Here is a 17,451-nt window from a genome sequence, read left to right on the forward strand (position 1 = left end):
CCTGCCCAGAAAGCTAGTCCCAGAGCTCGCAGTGTGACCTTGGGCAGGATAATAGTTCATAAATTGCTCCAAGGATTACATGAGATCACGGGGTGAGGTGCTGGGTACACAGCAGCGGTTCCCATCTTACCTTCCTCTTCTTCAGTGCCTACCCAGGGATGTCCCTGCCCCCTGCTCCAGTCTGGGGAAGAGGGTGGCACCAGCAGGGTACCACACAGGGAACCGGCTCGCCTCTGAGATGCTCTCGCTGTTCCTGTTACAGGCACTGCTCAGCCTTAGTACTTAAACTTCGTGTCTTGAAGATGGAGAGACTCTTAACATACCATAATAGACCATTGCATAAAACGTCATTCATCATTTTTAACAAAATAATCACATTTTAGTGATCAGAATGGGCAAGTTCCCTACTCTTTCTTTAAAAGCTATACTTAAAAGTTTGACCGAGAAGTCTCTCTCCCCTCCTCCTGTCACGGCCGACTCTGGACATTACCTTTGCACGCTTCATTTCCTGATGGCCTGTGCAGGCAGCCTGTCCTTGCAGTCCTCAGTCACAGAGCGAATGAGCAGTAGCTTAGTCCAGCTCTGTGCAGCTTGGCCCCTTTGCATTGCTTTTTTAATTGTTTTCTTTTCAAAACAAGGTTTCTCTGTGTAGCCCTGGCTCTCCTGGAACTTGCTCTGTAGACCAGGCTGGCCTCTAACTCAGAGATCCTCCTCCTTCTTCCTCTCCAGTGCTGGGATTAAGAGCATACACCACCACTGCCTGGCTTCTTTACTGTTTCACTTTTTGCTTTGTTTGTTTGTGGTGTTGGACTCAAATCCATGGCAGGTCACACACCTGCATCAACATCTCTAAAGGCTGTGTCCAAGAATCCTGTCTTAGCAGACGTACCCTAATGGTCGTGTAGAGGCACTTTAAAAAAGGTTTTAGTCACTTACTTAGGTCCTGTTTTCTGGTGGCCTGAGAGAAGGCCTGTGTTTTGTGAGCAAGCTTAATTAATGAACCTTTGGCACCTTTGGGAGCTCTTAGTGTCCATCCTGCCCCTGGGCTCCACTAAGATGCTACAGCTTCTGCACTTACAGAATCTGCTGCCACGACGTCTGTCCTCCTGTCTGTGCCTGGTCACTGCCCCGACCATCTGTTGCACATTGCAGAGACTGAGCGAGTATCTGCTGAGTGGATGATTGTTATGTGTTTAATTTCTATAGACTAATTTGGGCTAGTTTATAGTTTAACCATTTCCTCTAGAAACTTAGCTAAGCTGAGCTATGTTTAAAGGCTTAGACTTGAGTTTTTAATAACGATTCGGTGCTGAGAACTGACTTGGTATAACTGATTGCTCTGAGGAGAATGGTTACCCAGTCCATGTTAGGGATGGCTATTCAGTTGTAGCCTAGAAGTGCAGAAGGAGCTATATGTAGTCATCAGCAGTATGCCTCATGGGCTAGCTGCTCTTCAGTCAGGACTGATTCCAAATCGGTTTTTTAAATTATCTGTGAATAGCCATCACATAAGGATATCGCATATACTGACTTCAAATATAAGCACAGGAGAGTCCAGAATATGTCACAGGGCCTGTCCTGGAACTTGGACCCATGGTAGCTAGCACATCAGTGACAGGGACTCCCAAGTCCACCTGCCCACCCCTTGGGTCACATGTTTGGAAGGGTGACAAGACAGACCTTTTTGCTTTGTGTTTTGAAGACAGGTTCCCAGACTTTGTCCGCACTGTTCTTTTGAGTTGGCAGGAACCTTTGGACTAAGACGCTTTTGAAGGAAAAGCTCTTGGGCACCAACTCTAGATGTGGAATGACTTCATGTGTTTGTAGAAGGAATCCAAAGCACCTCGATGAGCTCTGATGTGTCAGAACTACTGTAGGGTTTCAAACATTATGTTTCAAGTCAAAAAGCCATTCTAATGCACGAATCAATGAGAGCACCACATATAAAAGTGTGTATTTGTTTTTCTCTTCCCTACCAGGTTTCTGTGATGGTGAAAATGATGGCCGTGGGGAAGGTACGAATGGGCGCTGGGGTGGGATGCTGGGATACATGAATGTATGTAGTATGTATGTATGTACATATATATACCTACATATGCTGATATACATGTATATGCACATGTGTACACACATATATACATATATGTATATACAGATATATGTATCTGTAACCTTTCAATGCCTTGACAGTCACATTTGTGTAAAGGCTGGCCACTGTTGCTTGGATTACTTATCTGAGATGTTCTAAGTATCTGGACATGATCAAAGCCCTAAGAAAGGAAATGTGTGAGTACATTACAATGGTCCCTTGTTACCCACGTCCTCTCAATACCATAGTCACAAGACTGTGCAAGGAAGCAAGAGTTGTAGCCACATGAAAATGTGAATTAGTCAAGCACTTAAGCAGTTGTTCCACTACCCTCTCTCAGGCCCTTGGCCCTTTTAGGAAGTCGCTGTGAGAGCGACTTGATAGGCTTAAACAGTCGGGGAAAGGCAAGCCTGGGCTAAGGATGCAGCTCAGATGCTGGACTGCTTGCCGTGCCTGCGCGAAGCCCAGCTTCACCAAATGAGCCAGGAATATCGGTGCACTCCTGTGGTCCTCTACCTGTGAGCTGGAGGCTGGAAGAGCAGAAGTTCAGGGATAGCCTTAGCTACACGTAGAGCTTGAGACCAGCCTGGGATACATGAGATCCTGTCTCAAAGAAAAGTACAAATTGATTTTAAGTTAAAATTACACATTTTACAGACACTGAACTCCATAAAGCCTGATACACCCATGTAAGAGATCTGCTGAACTCTCACTGACTGTCATCCACAAAGGCCCAACCTTGTTCACTCGGTCACTCGGTCCCGGGCACTGGTGGATGAAGCTGAATGGCTACATTAGTCTGCGTGTCATAGAGACCACGCTTGTGGAGGACATAAACAAGGACGTCCACATGAGAGGCCAAGCTCTCAGATATCACCATGCACGCTCCTTTTCTGAGAAAACCATTTTAGGTGTCGAATAAAATCATAAAAACTTGAAACTGATCTGTTTAATCACCCAGGGGAGAGATGAAATAGACTCAAGGCCTTCCTCAGTTAATTCTTCAAAGAATTCCCAACAAACCTGTACGTGGAAGAAACTACAGTGAATTCCCCAGAGGAAACAACCAGTTAAGGCAAGGCAGCCTGTCCCTATAGTGATCTCTTAGGAGGCTTAAGTCATGGGGCCGCCTTGCTTAGCCTCCCAGGGAGCCTCACGGTAGTCCATCCTTGTTCTCGTACTGTCTCGAACCACAAAGGCTCTGAAAGCCAGCTGCTCTTGTCTCCAGTTGTGGAGAGCCCCTGGGGGTCTGCATGCCCAGGCACTGTTTATTAAGCATTACCCAGAAGCAGAACAGAGTCCTAGAACCTCACAGGGCTTACAGCTCTGAAGCATTTATTTAGTGATTAGAAAAAGAAAGCCAACGAGATCACAGACAAAATTTACTCTTCAGAGGGGAGTAATCCAGCTGGGGTGGCTCAGGGTGGGAGTTCAGGACTTTGTAGGGCCCTAGGTCCTATCCTTAGCAACACACAGAGAGAAACAAAGAAAAGAAGGACAGGGAGCAAGTTCCGTGAGAGCAGGACTGATGGACACCAAGGCATACTCACAAAGCCTGCTTGTCTCAGCAGGAGGAGCATTTGTCGCACTGGTGCTGGAAAGTTAGCCATAATGAGGACTGTGCCAGTCACTCATAATTATTTCCTAACTTTTACTGACTTGGAAATAAAAGAAACTTAATTTAGAGTTTTTATTTTAAGTGCTTTTCTTAGAGATCATTTTGAAATTTTGGCCCCCATTGTGTTGTTGGTTGTTCTTTGAGATATGGTATCTCTTAGCCCAGGCTTGCACTGAACTCCTGGTCCTCCTATTTCTGCTTCTCCCATGCTGGGATTATAGGCTTGTACCAATGCACTTAACTTTGATCTCAGTTTTAAGTGATTTCCTGAGGTCCTATTACTCATCTTGTGAGGGCCAAGGGCAGGACATCAAGACAGTCACAGGGGAGCCCTGAAGTCCCGAGAACCCTGCAGACTCTCTCTTGCTGAGCAGTCTCCAGGGTCTGCTGTGATCTTCCTGATGTTAGGTCACATAGTTCCTCAGAACTTGCCTTTGACCTCTGGTCTGTGTCTGAGAACAAAAAGCCTTTACTTGTTTGTGGCTCAGCCTTGCTCTCACTGGTTTGGCTGAGAGCGTTAAAGCAGGTCGTCAAGGAGCAGTCCCTTGCCGCAGAGCCAGGTTGTTTTAGAACAGAAAGAGCCGTGGGAGCCCCTATCAGTTTCACAGCCAAACCTGGCGGGTTACCAATCCTTTATCTCTAACTGCGTGCACACGCGCACGCACACACGCACACCACACATATGTGGATGTATGTGGACATGGGGGAGGGGGGCTCCTGCACATATGTGCACATTTATGTAGAAGCCCAAAGTTGAGTGTCCTCCCTGATTTCTCTCCACTTTGTTTATTGAGGTAGGAAGTCCTGTTGAATCCTGCGCTTGCCTGATTAAACTAGGGTAGCTAGCTTGCTCCGGAGAGCCTGTCTCTGCCCCTGGTGCTCTGGGATTACAGGCACCTGCCATACGTACCTGGCTTTTCCAAGGGTTCTGGGGATCAAACTCTGGCCCTCACTCTTACAGGGCAAGTGCTCTATCCACTGAGCCGTCTGCTCACACCACCTCATCTCCATCTGTTGCCTTCTTTACGCCCTCTTTTCTTGGTTGGTGTGTGTTTCCCTTTATCCCCTTTCCCCACACCTGCAGAGCCCTGGCCAGGCCTCAGACTTGCACATTTGATTCCCTGCCGCTCGCCTTTACCTACCCCGTGGTCGAATAACGAGAGCAGGCTGACTGTGCTTGCTGCTGCTTCTTCCCTAGGCCCTCTGTGTGTTCCTCACTCTCATGCTCGAATGCCCTTTGCTGTGTCTGAAGGGAGCCCAGAGCCCCCCGCTCCCAAGCCTCACCGTTCTGCTGCTTGTCTGCTCTGAAGCAAGGTTGTGTCTCTCCTGGGCTTCCTTCAGGGTTACCAAGAGTCATAGTCCCTGGCTAGTTTATAGGTTTCCTCAAGTTTGAATCCATTAACTGTTCCTTCAACCCCTACAGCAACACACAGAGGACTAGAGAGATGGCTCAGTGGGTGAGAGTACAGCTGTCCTTCCACAGGACCTGGGTTCAATTCCTAGCATACAGGTGGTGGCTCACTACTATCTATAACTAGTTCAGGGGATCTGATGCCCTCTTCTGGTTTCCATAGGCACTATCGTTCATATAGTACATAGAAACACATAGGCAAAACACCCATACTCACAAAATAATACAATAATTAAAGAAAAAAAGTATGTTAAAATAGTATTTGCTAAAAAAAAAAAATCATGTTCACTAGTCAGGGTGGCACATGCCTGTAATCCCACCACTTGAGAGGATAGCTGAGAGTCTGAGGCAGCCTGAGCTACATAGCAGGCTCCAGGACAGCCAACCCTCAGTGCTAAGAGCCATTTAGATTTTTTTCCTTTTCCTTTGGGACAGGGTCTGGTCTCTCTATGTGGCTCTAGCTCTCCTGGCATTTCCTACGTAGAGAATGCTGGCCTCAGATTCACAGAGATCCACCTGCCTCTGCCCCTGCCTCCCTGGTGTGTGGGCTTAGAGGTTTGCAACCACCCATCCCACTCCCCACCCCCACCCCCAGCAGTTTTATACAAAGCTAATTCAATGAACGTGTTTCGTGCTCCCTTTCGTAGCCGCCTTCCCGGGTCTGCTGAAGGAAGAGAATCTGTTAAACGTCCCGAAGCCACTGCCCAAACAACTGTGGGAGACCAAGGAGGTGGGTGAGCTGTCCCGTTGTGCTTGTCTGTCCTGGCAGTCTGTCCCGCAGAGGGGAGGTGGAAAACAGAACTGGGGAAAAGGGAAGAGAGGATTTTTCTGGACACTGATGTTGGAAAGACACAGTAGGGAACACTGTCCCCAAGGGATCACCATGACCTGTCCGTGATTAGTGATTCCATGGCTTCCTTGCTTTCCTGTCAGTTTGCTGGGAATTTTGTTCTCGAACAAAAACTGTTAAGTTACTGCACCGTACGTAGTCAGAAGCTCGGAAACGTGGGCATGGGAGGTCGTCTCCAGCCCCTGTTGAGAATTACCGTCAGGCCAGATGATCTCTTCTGAAATCAGAGGCCTTGCGAGGCAGCAGTGAGTCATCTGTTTACTACAATTTCTGAGCTTTGAATGTTAGTATCTGAAATCCTAGTCACCGGCCTCCCTCCACTTCACTTTGTAAACCTCACCCACTGCCGAGAGGAAGTCCCTAGGCTTAGCTTGGCCTCTTTCTGTAGAGGGCTGTCTTGTGAGAAAAGTCCTCCTTCTAGTCCCTAGTGATGCCCAGATGCAGTCGGCTATTTGACCTCTGTGTTTAACGCCCCCCCCCAGCCCCCGCAGGATCCCATTGGTCCTGCTCTCAGACACACCCCCCCAAAGGATCCCATTGGTCCTGCTCTCTGACACACCCTCCCCCCAAAGGATCCCATTGGTCCTGCTCTCTGACACACACACACCCACAGGATCCCATTGGTTCTCCTCTCAGACCAACCCCCCCACCGGAAGTCTCAGCTAGCATCAGTGTGGTCTTGAAAGCTTTTTATAAAAGCAAGATCTGTAGTTGATGTTTTATCTTTAGTCCTAAAAGAAGACAGATAATGGTGTGCAGGTGTGCTCACAAGTACCAGGAGCTGCTCTCTCTGGAGACAGTTGTCTCCCTTGGTCCTGTGGCTCTGCAGTGTCCACTCCGTCCCCTACTGATGCATGTTCTAGTTCCCTGGCCTTTCCCTCCTCCCTCTCCCATTGCCCTGTTTTGCTTTTTTATTTCCATCTTTTTCTTTGTTGCTAATTGAAAAAATATTTAAAATCTGAATATGCAAAAGATCTGCCTTTTTGAAGGAAGTAACATTTAACTAGAAGATAAATTAGTAAGGAATCAAGTTTTTAAAATATGTTGTTATACTTCTTTCGACTGGAAATTTAAGAAATTTAAAATTCCTCAAAACTGAAATGACTGCGCTGTGCAGATGCCCTTGGCTTACTCTGTCTGTCTTGTCCTCTACTAGGGTACCCAGATCCCCACTTTTCAAACATATGAATTTGTCTGTGTACTGAGTAAGCCAAGTTTTCTTTGTCTCTTCCCAGATCCAGTCCCTGTCTGGACGCCCTCGGTCCTGTGATGTTGGGGGCGGCAGGTAAGTCATGCTCCTTCTGCTGAAGGTTTTCCCGTCTTTCCCGCTGTTGGACTGAGAACTGGGACTTGCTGTTATAAGCTCAAGTCAGCTGTAGTTGCATAAAAAATCTGTTCTCTTTGGTACTCAGATTTCATGTATTTGAGACAGTTCATTACATAGCTGACAGAAGCCAGTGAAATCACCCTGCATGTGTTTGAGAGTAGCCCAACAACAGACTCTGAGCACACAGAACCTGCCTGGTAGAAGCAGAAGTGTGTATGTGTCAGCCATAGCCATGGCATCAGTTGACAGGAAAGGAAAGCATAAGCTAATTTGATTGTCTATATAGATAGAAGTAAATATTTGTGGATATACTTAATGCCTCTGAGCTGTGCATGCAAAAATGGTCAAAGCAATAAATGTTACTACAATTTTAAAAATTGATGAGTACAAAGACTTGCAATTTAAAAAGAATCTATGGCACTGTGCATTGATTAATTTTATTTTGTTTTATTTTATGGCAAGCATCTCATTATGTAACCCCAACTAACCTAAAATTAACTATGTAGACTAGTCTGTCCTTGAACTCACTGATACCATTCAGTACCTGCCTCCCAAGTGCTGAGATGAAAGGTTTGTGCCACCACACCCAGCTTAATAAGTGGATTTTGTAACATATGGATTTACTTCCTAAAGGATTTTGGTATGGATTATAGAAACACATACAGTATAAAAATGCCTGTAACATGAACAGATCTGAAGCATTTGTGAGAGAGATGAGACTAAGGGAGAATAAAGAGCAGAAGGATTGTGAGGCCAAGGTGTTGACTCAGCAAAGGACGTCCGGGTGGGGACTCAGTTGAGGACCCCAGCAAGCTGCTATTTAGGGAGCCTTGAAACAGCCAGAAGGATGGGCTGTGTGGGTCTTGATGGAGACCCCTGAGCTGGGCAGTGTCCTGAGAGAGGACTGAGAAAGTTGCCTGCGGTTTGTCAGAGCAACTCTGACCACAGCCTTACAGCAGGTGACCACAGCCAGCCCAGGAACAGCCAGTCTTCCCAGGGCCAAAACAATGTGATTGAGAATGAGGTCTTTGCATGACCTAGCCTGACACAAACACACATTTTAGAAGATCTATGAGTGAACTAAATTAACTCCGGGCGTTCCTAAATAGTATTTCACAGAATCTCTCATGAGTTTGCATCAGGGAACTGAGTCCCTATAGCTCGGACATGCTGTTTTGGCCAGTAAAATAGTAACTTCTGTAATTAAAAGCCTACTGACCTGAGAAGAGAGTTGACCTCTTTAGAACAACAGAGAGCCTGCTGTGACTTGACAGGACCAAGAAGACCAGCCCATCCAGAGATGCAGGGCCTTCCTACAGACAGGGCCAAGATTTTTAAGAACCAATTTGAGGGCTAGGATTGTAGCTCAATTAATAAAGTATTTGCCTAGCATGCACAAAGCCGAGGTTCTAGCCCCAGCCCTGCATGAACTATGGCTGGTGGTGCACATCTGCAGCAATCAGGAGGTGAGTGCAGGAGGATCTGAAGTTTATGGTCCTCCTCTGCTACATAGCAAGTCTGAGGCCAGTCTGGGATAATTAATACCCTGTCTAAAAAATGGGGGAGGACTGAAGATAAGACTGACCATAGGGTAAGAGAGCTTGCTGTGTAAACATAAGGGCCTGAGTTCAGGTCCCTGGTATCCATGTGAAAACTGAGTATAGTTATACACTCCTGTTACTCTAGCGATGTGGAGGGAGTAGAAACAAGGGAATTGCTGGGGCTTGTTGACCACCAGCCAAGTTCCAGGTTCAGTGAGAAACAAGGAAAAAAAGCAGAGAATGATTTAAGGCAGGACAACTGGTATCTTCCTCTTGCCTCTTCACATGCACCCACACATACATTTAATTAATTGATTGATTAACTAATTGGTTGATTGAAAGCATGCCTTGGTTGACACCTCAAACAAATCAACACTCAGGGCTCTGATACCCTATATCAGAGAACTGGGGCTACAGTCTGGGGAGCTCTGGAGCTAGCATCTGCTAGGTTACGGGGTTGCCTTCCTGCTCTGAACAGTAGCATTCCGTTTGTTCATACAGACGATTATTGACTCCTAATTTTAAGGACAGATCCAGCAATAAACAGAACAGGTCAGTCCCTGCTTGCAGAGTGCCGGTGTTCTTGGTGAAACAGAAAGAGAAAAGGAGGCAAAGCCAAGGAAGACGCGGATGAGCCGTGGGGATAGATGCTGAGGAAAGCCATCTGATAGGGTAAGGCTGACAGAATCCAGCCTGAGGAAAGGGACCCAGGCAGAGAGAACAGCAAGTGCAAAGACCCTGATGAGCATATGGAAGCTGTGTAGTTGGAGCACACTGAGACTTGGTTCTAGAAGAATTTGAACCATGAAGATCATTGCTTGCCGTACATCAGATCTAGCAGGGACTGGAGCCATGGTAGCAACATCCGGGAAGTGACCGTTTGTATTTCTCTCAACTACAGAGTTGTTTTGATGTCACTAAGGACCAGGTTCACATTGGTCCCATCTCGGTCCTCCTCGACCCACCTGGCCATGGCTCTCGTCCCAGCATTCATTCCGTCCTGCTGGCACAAGAGCTCACCTGCCCTTGCAGTGAGCTGCCCCACTACCCTGGTTTTCTAGTGCTTGGACTTTTGCACTCCTGCCATCTGAAAGATAGGATCTACATGCACGTTTCCACAGCATTTCCTCCACTCGTCCACATGACCCCATCCACTACCAGGCTCTCCCCAGCCTTCAGTTAGCTGCACTCTGGCCCTTTTCCATGGAGAAGAGACTGTTACAGAGCAGACACGCTCTGTTACAGAGCGACCGACACCTGCTCCCCACCCCACCCCCCTGCCTCTCCTATCAGGGGTGAAGGTGCCATGCTGTCAAGGTGGATTACTTCCATTTCCTCTGTGCTGGCTTTTCTGAGGCCTTTCCCCACTACTTAGCATCCATCCCCTCTGGTTCCTAGAATTCTCATCCACAAGTATATATAAACTTTATGTGTAAGGGTGTTTTGCCTGCATGTATATGTGTACCATGTGTGTGCCAAGTGTTGTAGGCCAAAAAAGAGTGGACTCCTCTGGAACTGGAGTCACAGATGGTCCTGAGCCGCCTTGGATGCTGGTGAACCTGGTCTTCTGGGCAACCAGTTCTCTTAGCTCCTGAGGCCTCTTTAGCTAGCCACAGTTTTGAAAGTAACCCAGCTTCTGCTTCCACTGTTTCAATTTAAGCATCCTCTAGACTATGAGTAGCCTCCTCCAGAGTTCCCTCTGTGAGGGACATCCCAGCTGCATGTCAGACTGTGCAGCCAAGCTGAGGACCTAGACAGAAGTTCTTACCCATCTCCATGCCCCTCCCCTAGTCTGCTGTGGGCGCTAATGAATGGCTTCCCCAGGCCAGGAGCCAGGATTCCGGAGTCCTGCCACAGATGTCTCTGGCATCCATCCCCACTTCCCTGTTCCCATGATTCCATGCCGCTGTACTCTCTAGTTTGGTAACTCAGCAAGTTCAGTTGCCCCTTGCCTCCAGACTCTGCTCCTTGCCCCTCGGATCTGACCACCATCCTGCCCTAAGGACCACCATCCCTTAGCTTTCCCTTGCTGCCCTTGTTCTCAGCCCTCTATCCAGCCTCAGGTATTCTGTGCCTCCCCCACCTCCAGCACTCCCCACCCTCCTAACCCTGACCATCAGTGGTTATCAGTCGTCACAGTTCCTAGATAGACCGTGTGCTTCCTGCCTCCCTTTTGCCCCTGCTTTGACCTCCACCTGAGATGGTTTTCCTGCCTAGCTCACCTGAATTCTTTAGCTCCCAATGGCCTCCAGAAAGCCTCCTCCCTATGCTGGTCACTGCCTCCATTCTAGACTGGACGCCATCCGGCTCTGCTATTGCAGGAGTGAGCTGGTCGGTTCACAATTGCACTTGTTAGGACTGCCTCCTGCTTTGTCAGAGTCTCCTGCAGGCCCTGATGCCAATAGCTGTGCCTGGTCACTCTCCTCAAGATGTGTGTGTTGAGTGGCTCATTCCTTCTCCCTTCTCTGGCTCATGTGGTGTTCTTCAGCCAGTCCTCTCTCGTCAGCCACACTGCTCTGTCCTGGATTGGCCCCGGGGCACTGTAAGAGCCTTCTGACCTGACCTGCTGCCCCTCTCTCTGCTCCCGTAAGCCATCTCTCACGCTGTAACCACAGTCTTCCCAACAACATCTTCCCTTCTGTTTCCTCCACGTCTGCCTCTCCCTCTTCACCTCTCAACACTTGCACTGCCTCAGCCACACCAGGTATCTTGAGGTACTATGAGCACCATATCATGCAAAGCCTTCCTCAACATGACTCTTCTTGTCTTTGGCATCTCTTGCTTTTGTGCTTAGGGTTACTTGTCCCTCTTGGTCGTACCACCCTAGCCGCTCCTAGCACAGCATGCTTCCTACTCACTGTGTTACAGTTGCATGCTGGATTGTTCCATTGCTCCTTCTTTGGGCTCTCCTAAGAACGTGCTTCCTTCATAAGAGTACTAAGAAGCCTTGTCCTTAAGAGGGCCCACTCCCAAGCTGCCAGAGTTCAAGAACTGCAGGGACCCACAGTACACATGTATGTGTGATAGCCACATACCTGCCTTCCCATGCAGAACAGGACTGGGTGTTGGAAGGAAATATAGACTAAGGATTGTATGTTAATACAAAGCCCCAAGAATCCTGGGATGTCTACATTTCAGTCCAATCTATTATAAGGTATGCTTTGTCTAGATGCAAGGGTTTTTCCTTTGATTTATAACTTTGCAGGATTAAAGCAGGAGCTGGGGTCAGGGCTCAGTGGATCAGAGCTTTTGCTGTGAAAGCTCGAGAAGCTGAGTTTAAATTCCCAGCACCTCTGTGAAAAGCTGGGCATGGCTGCTACACATGTGGCTATAGCCCTATTGCTGTAGGAAGTAGAAGCAGGAGGATTACTGGGCTTGCTGCTTCCAGCCTAGTTCCAGGTCCAGTGAGACCCTGTGTCAAGGGAATAACGTAGAGAGGAACAGAACAGGGCCCCTGACAGCCTCCCCAGTCCCTGCATATGTCACCCCTCCTCTAACACACATAGACTAAAGCAGATGCAATGCTGACTCCCCTTGCAGTTTGCATCCTTGCTCCCGGTGTGCAGACATCGAGGACAGACCCGCCATGGATATAGCCGTACTTGCTCACCAGTGTACCCTTGGGCCTGCCTTGGGCCTGGCGCACAGTGACCGGCCAGTCAGAGCCTGGCACCCAGTGACCGGCCAGTCAGTGGCTTTAATAAATGAACGGCAATGGTTTCCTTATTTTCAAGATTATGGAAACTTGCCTGGAGAGATGGGTCAGTGATAAAGAGCACTTGTTGCTCTTACAGAGGGACCAGTGAGTGACCTACAACCACTTGTGACTCCAGCTCCAGGGGTCCAACACCCTTTCTTAGTTAGGGTTGTTATTGCTGTGATGGACCACCATGACCAGGAACAGCTTGGGGAGAAAGGGGTCTTTCTTTGCTCACAGTACATGTAACAGTTCATCATCAAAAGCAGTAAGGATGGGAACTCACACAGCACGGGAACCTGGAGGCAGGAGCTGGTGCAGAGGCCATGGAGCAGTGCTGCCTGCTGGCTTGCTCCCATAGCTTGCTAAGCCTGCTTTCTTATAGAACCCAGGACTACCAGCCCCACAGTGGCCCCACCATAATAAGCTGGGGTCCCCTCCATCAGTCACTAATTAAGATAACGCCCTACAAGCTTGCCTACAGCCAATCTTATGGAACATTTTATCAGAGGACTTTAGCTTGTGTCAACTTGTCATAAAACTATCCAGCACAACTGTCTTTCTGGCCTTCAAGGTCACCTGTAGTCCCATGAACACACACACACACACACACACACACACACACACACACACACACACACCACACATATAAACAAAAATAAAATAAATCTTTAAAAGCAAAAATTGTTTTTTTTTTTTTTTTTTATTAACTTGAGTATTTCTTATGTACATTTCGAAAGTGTTATTCCTTTTCCGGTTTCGGGCAAACATCCCCTTCCCAAAAATTGTTTTTTAAGATTTGTTTATTTAGTTTTTATATGAATACACTGTAGCTGTCTTCAGATACCAGAAGAGATCATCAGATCTCATTACAGATGGTTGTGAGCCATGATGTTCTTGCTGGGAATTGAACTCAGGACCTCTGAAAGAGCAGTCAGTGCTCTTAACCACTGAGCCTTCTCTCCAGCAGCCCCAAATTCTTTTGCTTTTAAACGTTTTTGAAAATTTGATTGAAACAATATATCCTGGAAGATATCTAGTTGCCCAAAAATACTTTTTTTGTATGTGGTTTTGATAGCAAAAATAACTTAGAAAGCTAGCAAAAAGAACTCTAAATATGATGTAAGATTTTACATTTTATATAGTGACTTACAATTTACAAAATAATCTGTCTCATTTAACATGTCAGGAAGTGGCATTCCAGAGAAAATAAGTTGACAGACTGCATTGTCACGAGAGGCAGAGCCTACGTGGGACTTCAGTCATCAACAAGGAAGAGGCATCATATGCATCCCATTTTCCCACAGCCAAGCACATTGTAGAAGTAATCCTCTTTTTCTTCTTTCAGTGCCTTCCCACATAATGGCCAAAACACAGGCCTCTCGCCGTTTCTGGGGACCCTGAACACTGGAGGGTCATTACCAGATCTAACCAACCTTCACTACTCAGCACCCCTGCCAGCCTCCCTGGACACCAGTGACCACCTCTTTGGTAGCATGAGCGTGGGGAACAGTGTGGGCAACCTTCCAGCTGCTATGACTCACCTGGGGATAAGAAACTCCTCTGGTAAGTAAAGGGCCTTGGCTGTGTCCCCTGCTGTGTCCATCTGGTGCACCATTGAATGAGAGCCACTACATCTTAAGGACATATTGTCCCGTTCTTGTACTGGCTGGCTTCTGCCCCCGGCCCGTTTCTGCTTGTTTGATGTGCCCTGGAGCAGTTCTGTTGCACCTCCTTCCTCACTGGCTTCACAAGCCCGTGTTTGCAGAGAACTTGGGGAGTCGAGAAATAGTTGCCATCCCAGGGCGACAGAACAACATTAGCAGTTCTTATCAGCATATGGTGATTTCTTATCGTTTAATCATTCCCTTAGCTTCCCCCCAGTTCCCCACTGGATTTCAAAAGTACAATATCTTAAATTTTAGGAAATTTACAGTGAACATGATGAAATATTTATACTTTATATATGGATTAAGTAGAAATCTACACAGTTCAAAAATATTCAGATGTTGGGAGTGCTTAAGGATGTGGTACTGGCTATAGTCAGGTTACTTGTATATGATGTCATGTAACTGTGCACACTTGATTGTCCCCAGCCCAGACCCTGTGTGGAAAGGTGACTCGATCCTGAACCAAAAGCAGCACCCAGAGCAGGTGGTCCCCTCCCCCACTACACCATCCACCCCAGTTCATGGCGTCTGCTAGAGACTGTGCTGAGAAAAGTTCCGTTCGGAAGGGCTCCTCAGTGTTCAGATGAGGGGGAGGAAGTGGTTGCTGGTTTGCACTGTGGGTTCAGTGAGACTCACCAAGCAGAGCAGAGCCTGCCCACCTGGGATGGCCCCAGGGTTCCCTGCCCCCTAGGGTTCCCTGCCCCCTAGGGTTCCCTGCCCCCTAGGGTTCCCTGCCCCGTGGGTTCCTGGCTGCAGTGGTGCTGCGGGCTCCTGCTGAGCAGCATGGCCCCATCTCTGCACAGCTGGTTACAGACCACTCTCATTTTTATTTTAGGAGGGCTGTTATTGAATTTATTAATAATAAACTATCTTGTATCTCCTAAGGTGAGTTTTGATACTTTAGAAATCAAGTGCAGACTCACTCTGTCAAGAGTGAGTTCTGAAGCCACATGGTACTGTCTTTGATACAAGGTATTTCAGAGTGTTCCAGGGCCAGCGTTGCACTTTAAGATGGCATCCATCTTGTAACTCTGCATTTCTTTGATTTATTTCACAACAGAAACTTAAACCCATTAAGAGTTCTGGACTCGGGGTTGGAGATTTAGCTCAGTGGTAGAGCACTTGCCTAGCAAGGGCAAGGCCCTGGGTTCGGTCCCCAGCTCCGAAAAAAAGAAAAAAAAAAAAAAAAAAAAGAGTTCTGGACTCAGAATTCCCCTTAGATGACTTCTCAGTGAATACTGATGCCCAGTGTCACTGAGACCAAGCCCTGTCACCATGGCTCCCTTGGATCTTAAGCGAGCGGGCATCTGTGGGCTCTGTCCCCAGCTGAGAGCCTCGTGTTCGGTCGTTGACTGCCACCCTCTTCCACACACATTATTTCATGCAGAGCACCATCTAACCTCACAGCGTCTCCACCTTAGAAGCGTATGGTACAGAGGCTGAGAGGTGGCTCATTGGTTAGAACACTTGCTCCTCCTTGCAGAAACCCCAGTTCCGGTCCCAGCACCTACATGATGGCTCATTATCACTGTAACCCAGTTCCAGGCTTCCACGAGCAGCAGGCGTGTGCATGGCACATAGACATGCCTGTGAGCAAGCACTCATACACATAAGATATGTATGTATCATATAAAATGTAAAAAGCTGGGGTTGGGGATTTAGCTCAGTGGTAGAGCGCTTCGCCTAGCAAACGCAAGGCCCTGGGTTCGGTCCCCAGCTCCGAAAAAAAAGAAAAAGAAAAAAAAAAAATGTAAAAAGCTGAGGCAGGTCCAGCACAGATCTCAGGCCAGCCTACGTTTCTTTTTTTCCCCCCTCTTTTTTCTCTTTTTCAAGCCTGGTTTCCATGCTTTTGAAATATATTTATTAGGCTTTCTTTCTGAATGAGGCTTCTTTTTTAATTGAATTCAGATCTCTAACTCTTCTTACTGTTTGGGCTTCCGGAGTCTCACCCACCTTTCCACGGACTGCCGGACTGCCTGTCACTGTTGTTTTGTTCATGGTTCATGAGCTTGAGCCCAGGGCCTCAGAGACTAAGCAGGTGCTCTGCCACTGAGCCGTCTACCCTGACCCCACACACATTTCTTCAAATCAACACAAACACACACTTCTGCTTCCAAACTTCTAGCACAGGGGCAGTGGGCAGAGCTAACCGTGGGCGTGGGTGTATACTGTGGGCATATCCGGCAGCTTTCTTGTTCAACAAGTGGTGCTGTTCACGGAAGGCTTGAGCCAAGGGCCAAGGATGCAGTAAGCCACAGGGCAGGGTCTCTAGCTTCCTGGAACTCCTCTCTTAGTCTCTACTATGGAGACACCATCCCCAGATGGTCTTACTCATGCTAAGATTCTCTCCCCTTCACCTCAGAGAAACAAGGGACTGACAGGAATGCCCTTTTCCTGAGTTGGGAAACACTGTTAACAGACAGTTTATAAAGAGTGGGCTTTAAGGCTGAGAGGTGTAGGGAAGTATATTCTCCAGTGTTCATAAAGGATCCAGGCCATGTGCGGGCAGATGTTCATAGAGGCGTGAGCAGGCTGTGGTCTTGTCTGAGGCTTCATTTCCTGAGCTGGGCCTGAGGTCACCGCTTACCCTCCTGCTTGAGCTTCCCTGGAGTGGTTTTCTCAATCTTCTTCCTCTCTGGGCACAGCGATTCTCTTCTCACTCGAGCTGGGTGCTTGGCAGCAGCTCTCTAAGTATGGTTCCTTTCCTTGTCGTTGGCACACTGAGACATTTCCAGTAGGAGAGCTGCCCAGAAGCTCCTTCACACAGGGTCATCACATGGCTAGGGGAGCTTTGCTGCCCAGAAGCTCCTTCACACAGAGAGTCATCACATAGAAGCTGTTTCACGCAGTTGTCACATGGCTAGGGGATTGCTTTACACTCTAGAAAACAAAGACTTTGATCCAAAGTCATAACAAGAACCTGTGAATTTATCTTTCAGGTCTCCAGAGTTCTCGAAGTAACCCTTCCATCCAAGCCACGCTCAATAAGATTGCGCTGTCCTCATCCCTCAATAGCCACCCACAGCCGTCCATGGCCAATGCCTCTGCTCTCCACCCCTCGCTCCGTCTCTTCTCCCTTAGCAACCCATCTCTTTCTACCACAAACCTGAGTGGCCACTCTCGGCGCAGGCAGCCTCCAGTCAGCCCTCTCACGCTCTCTCCTGGCCCTGAAGCACATCAAGGTTTCAACAGACAGCTATCTGCAACCAGCCCACTGAACCCGTACCCTGCCTCCCAGGTGAGAAAGA

At 47.9% G+C, this 17,451-nt stretch overlaps 1 protein-coding gene across 3 annotated transcripts in view; it reads left to right on the forward strand.

Annotated features, from left to right (window-relative positions):
• The window catches only part of Crtc3 (CREB regulated transcription coactivator 3), a 41,538-nt gene that overhangs the window by 17,347 nt on the left and 6,740 nt on the right, over positions 1–17,451 (forward strand). For all 3 annotated transcript variants that reach the window (XM_032893337.1, XM_032893335.1, XM_032893336.1), the window contains 5 exons: positions 1,980–2,015; positions 5,766–5,848; positions 7,204–7,253; positions 13,882–14,099; positions 17,143–17,441. In XM_032893337.1, the coding sequence (XP_032749228.1) occupies positions 1,980–2,015; positions 5,766–5,848; positions 7,204–7,253; positions 13,882–14,099; positions 17,143–17,441 (686 nt within the window). The remainder of the gene's footprint in view (positions 1–1,979; positions 2,016–5,765; positions 5,849–7,203; positions 7,254–13,881; positions 14,100–17,142; positions 17,442–17,451) is intronic.

Source organism: Rattus rattus, chromosome 2 (genome assembly GCF_011064425.1).
Source record: "Rattus rattus isolate New Zealand chromosome 2, Rrattus_CSIRO_v1, whole genome shotgun sequence".
NCBI classification, from domain to species: Eukaryota; Metazoa; Chordata; class Mammalia; order Rodentia; family Muridae; genus Rattus; species Rattus rattus.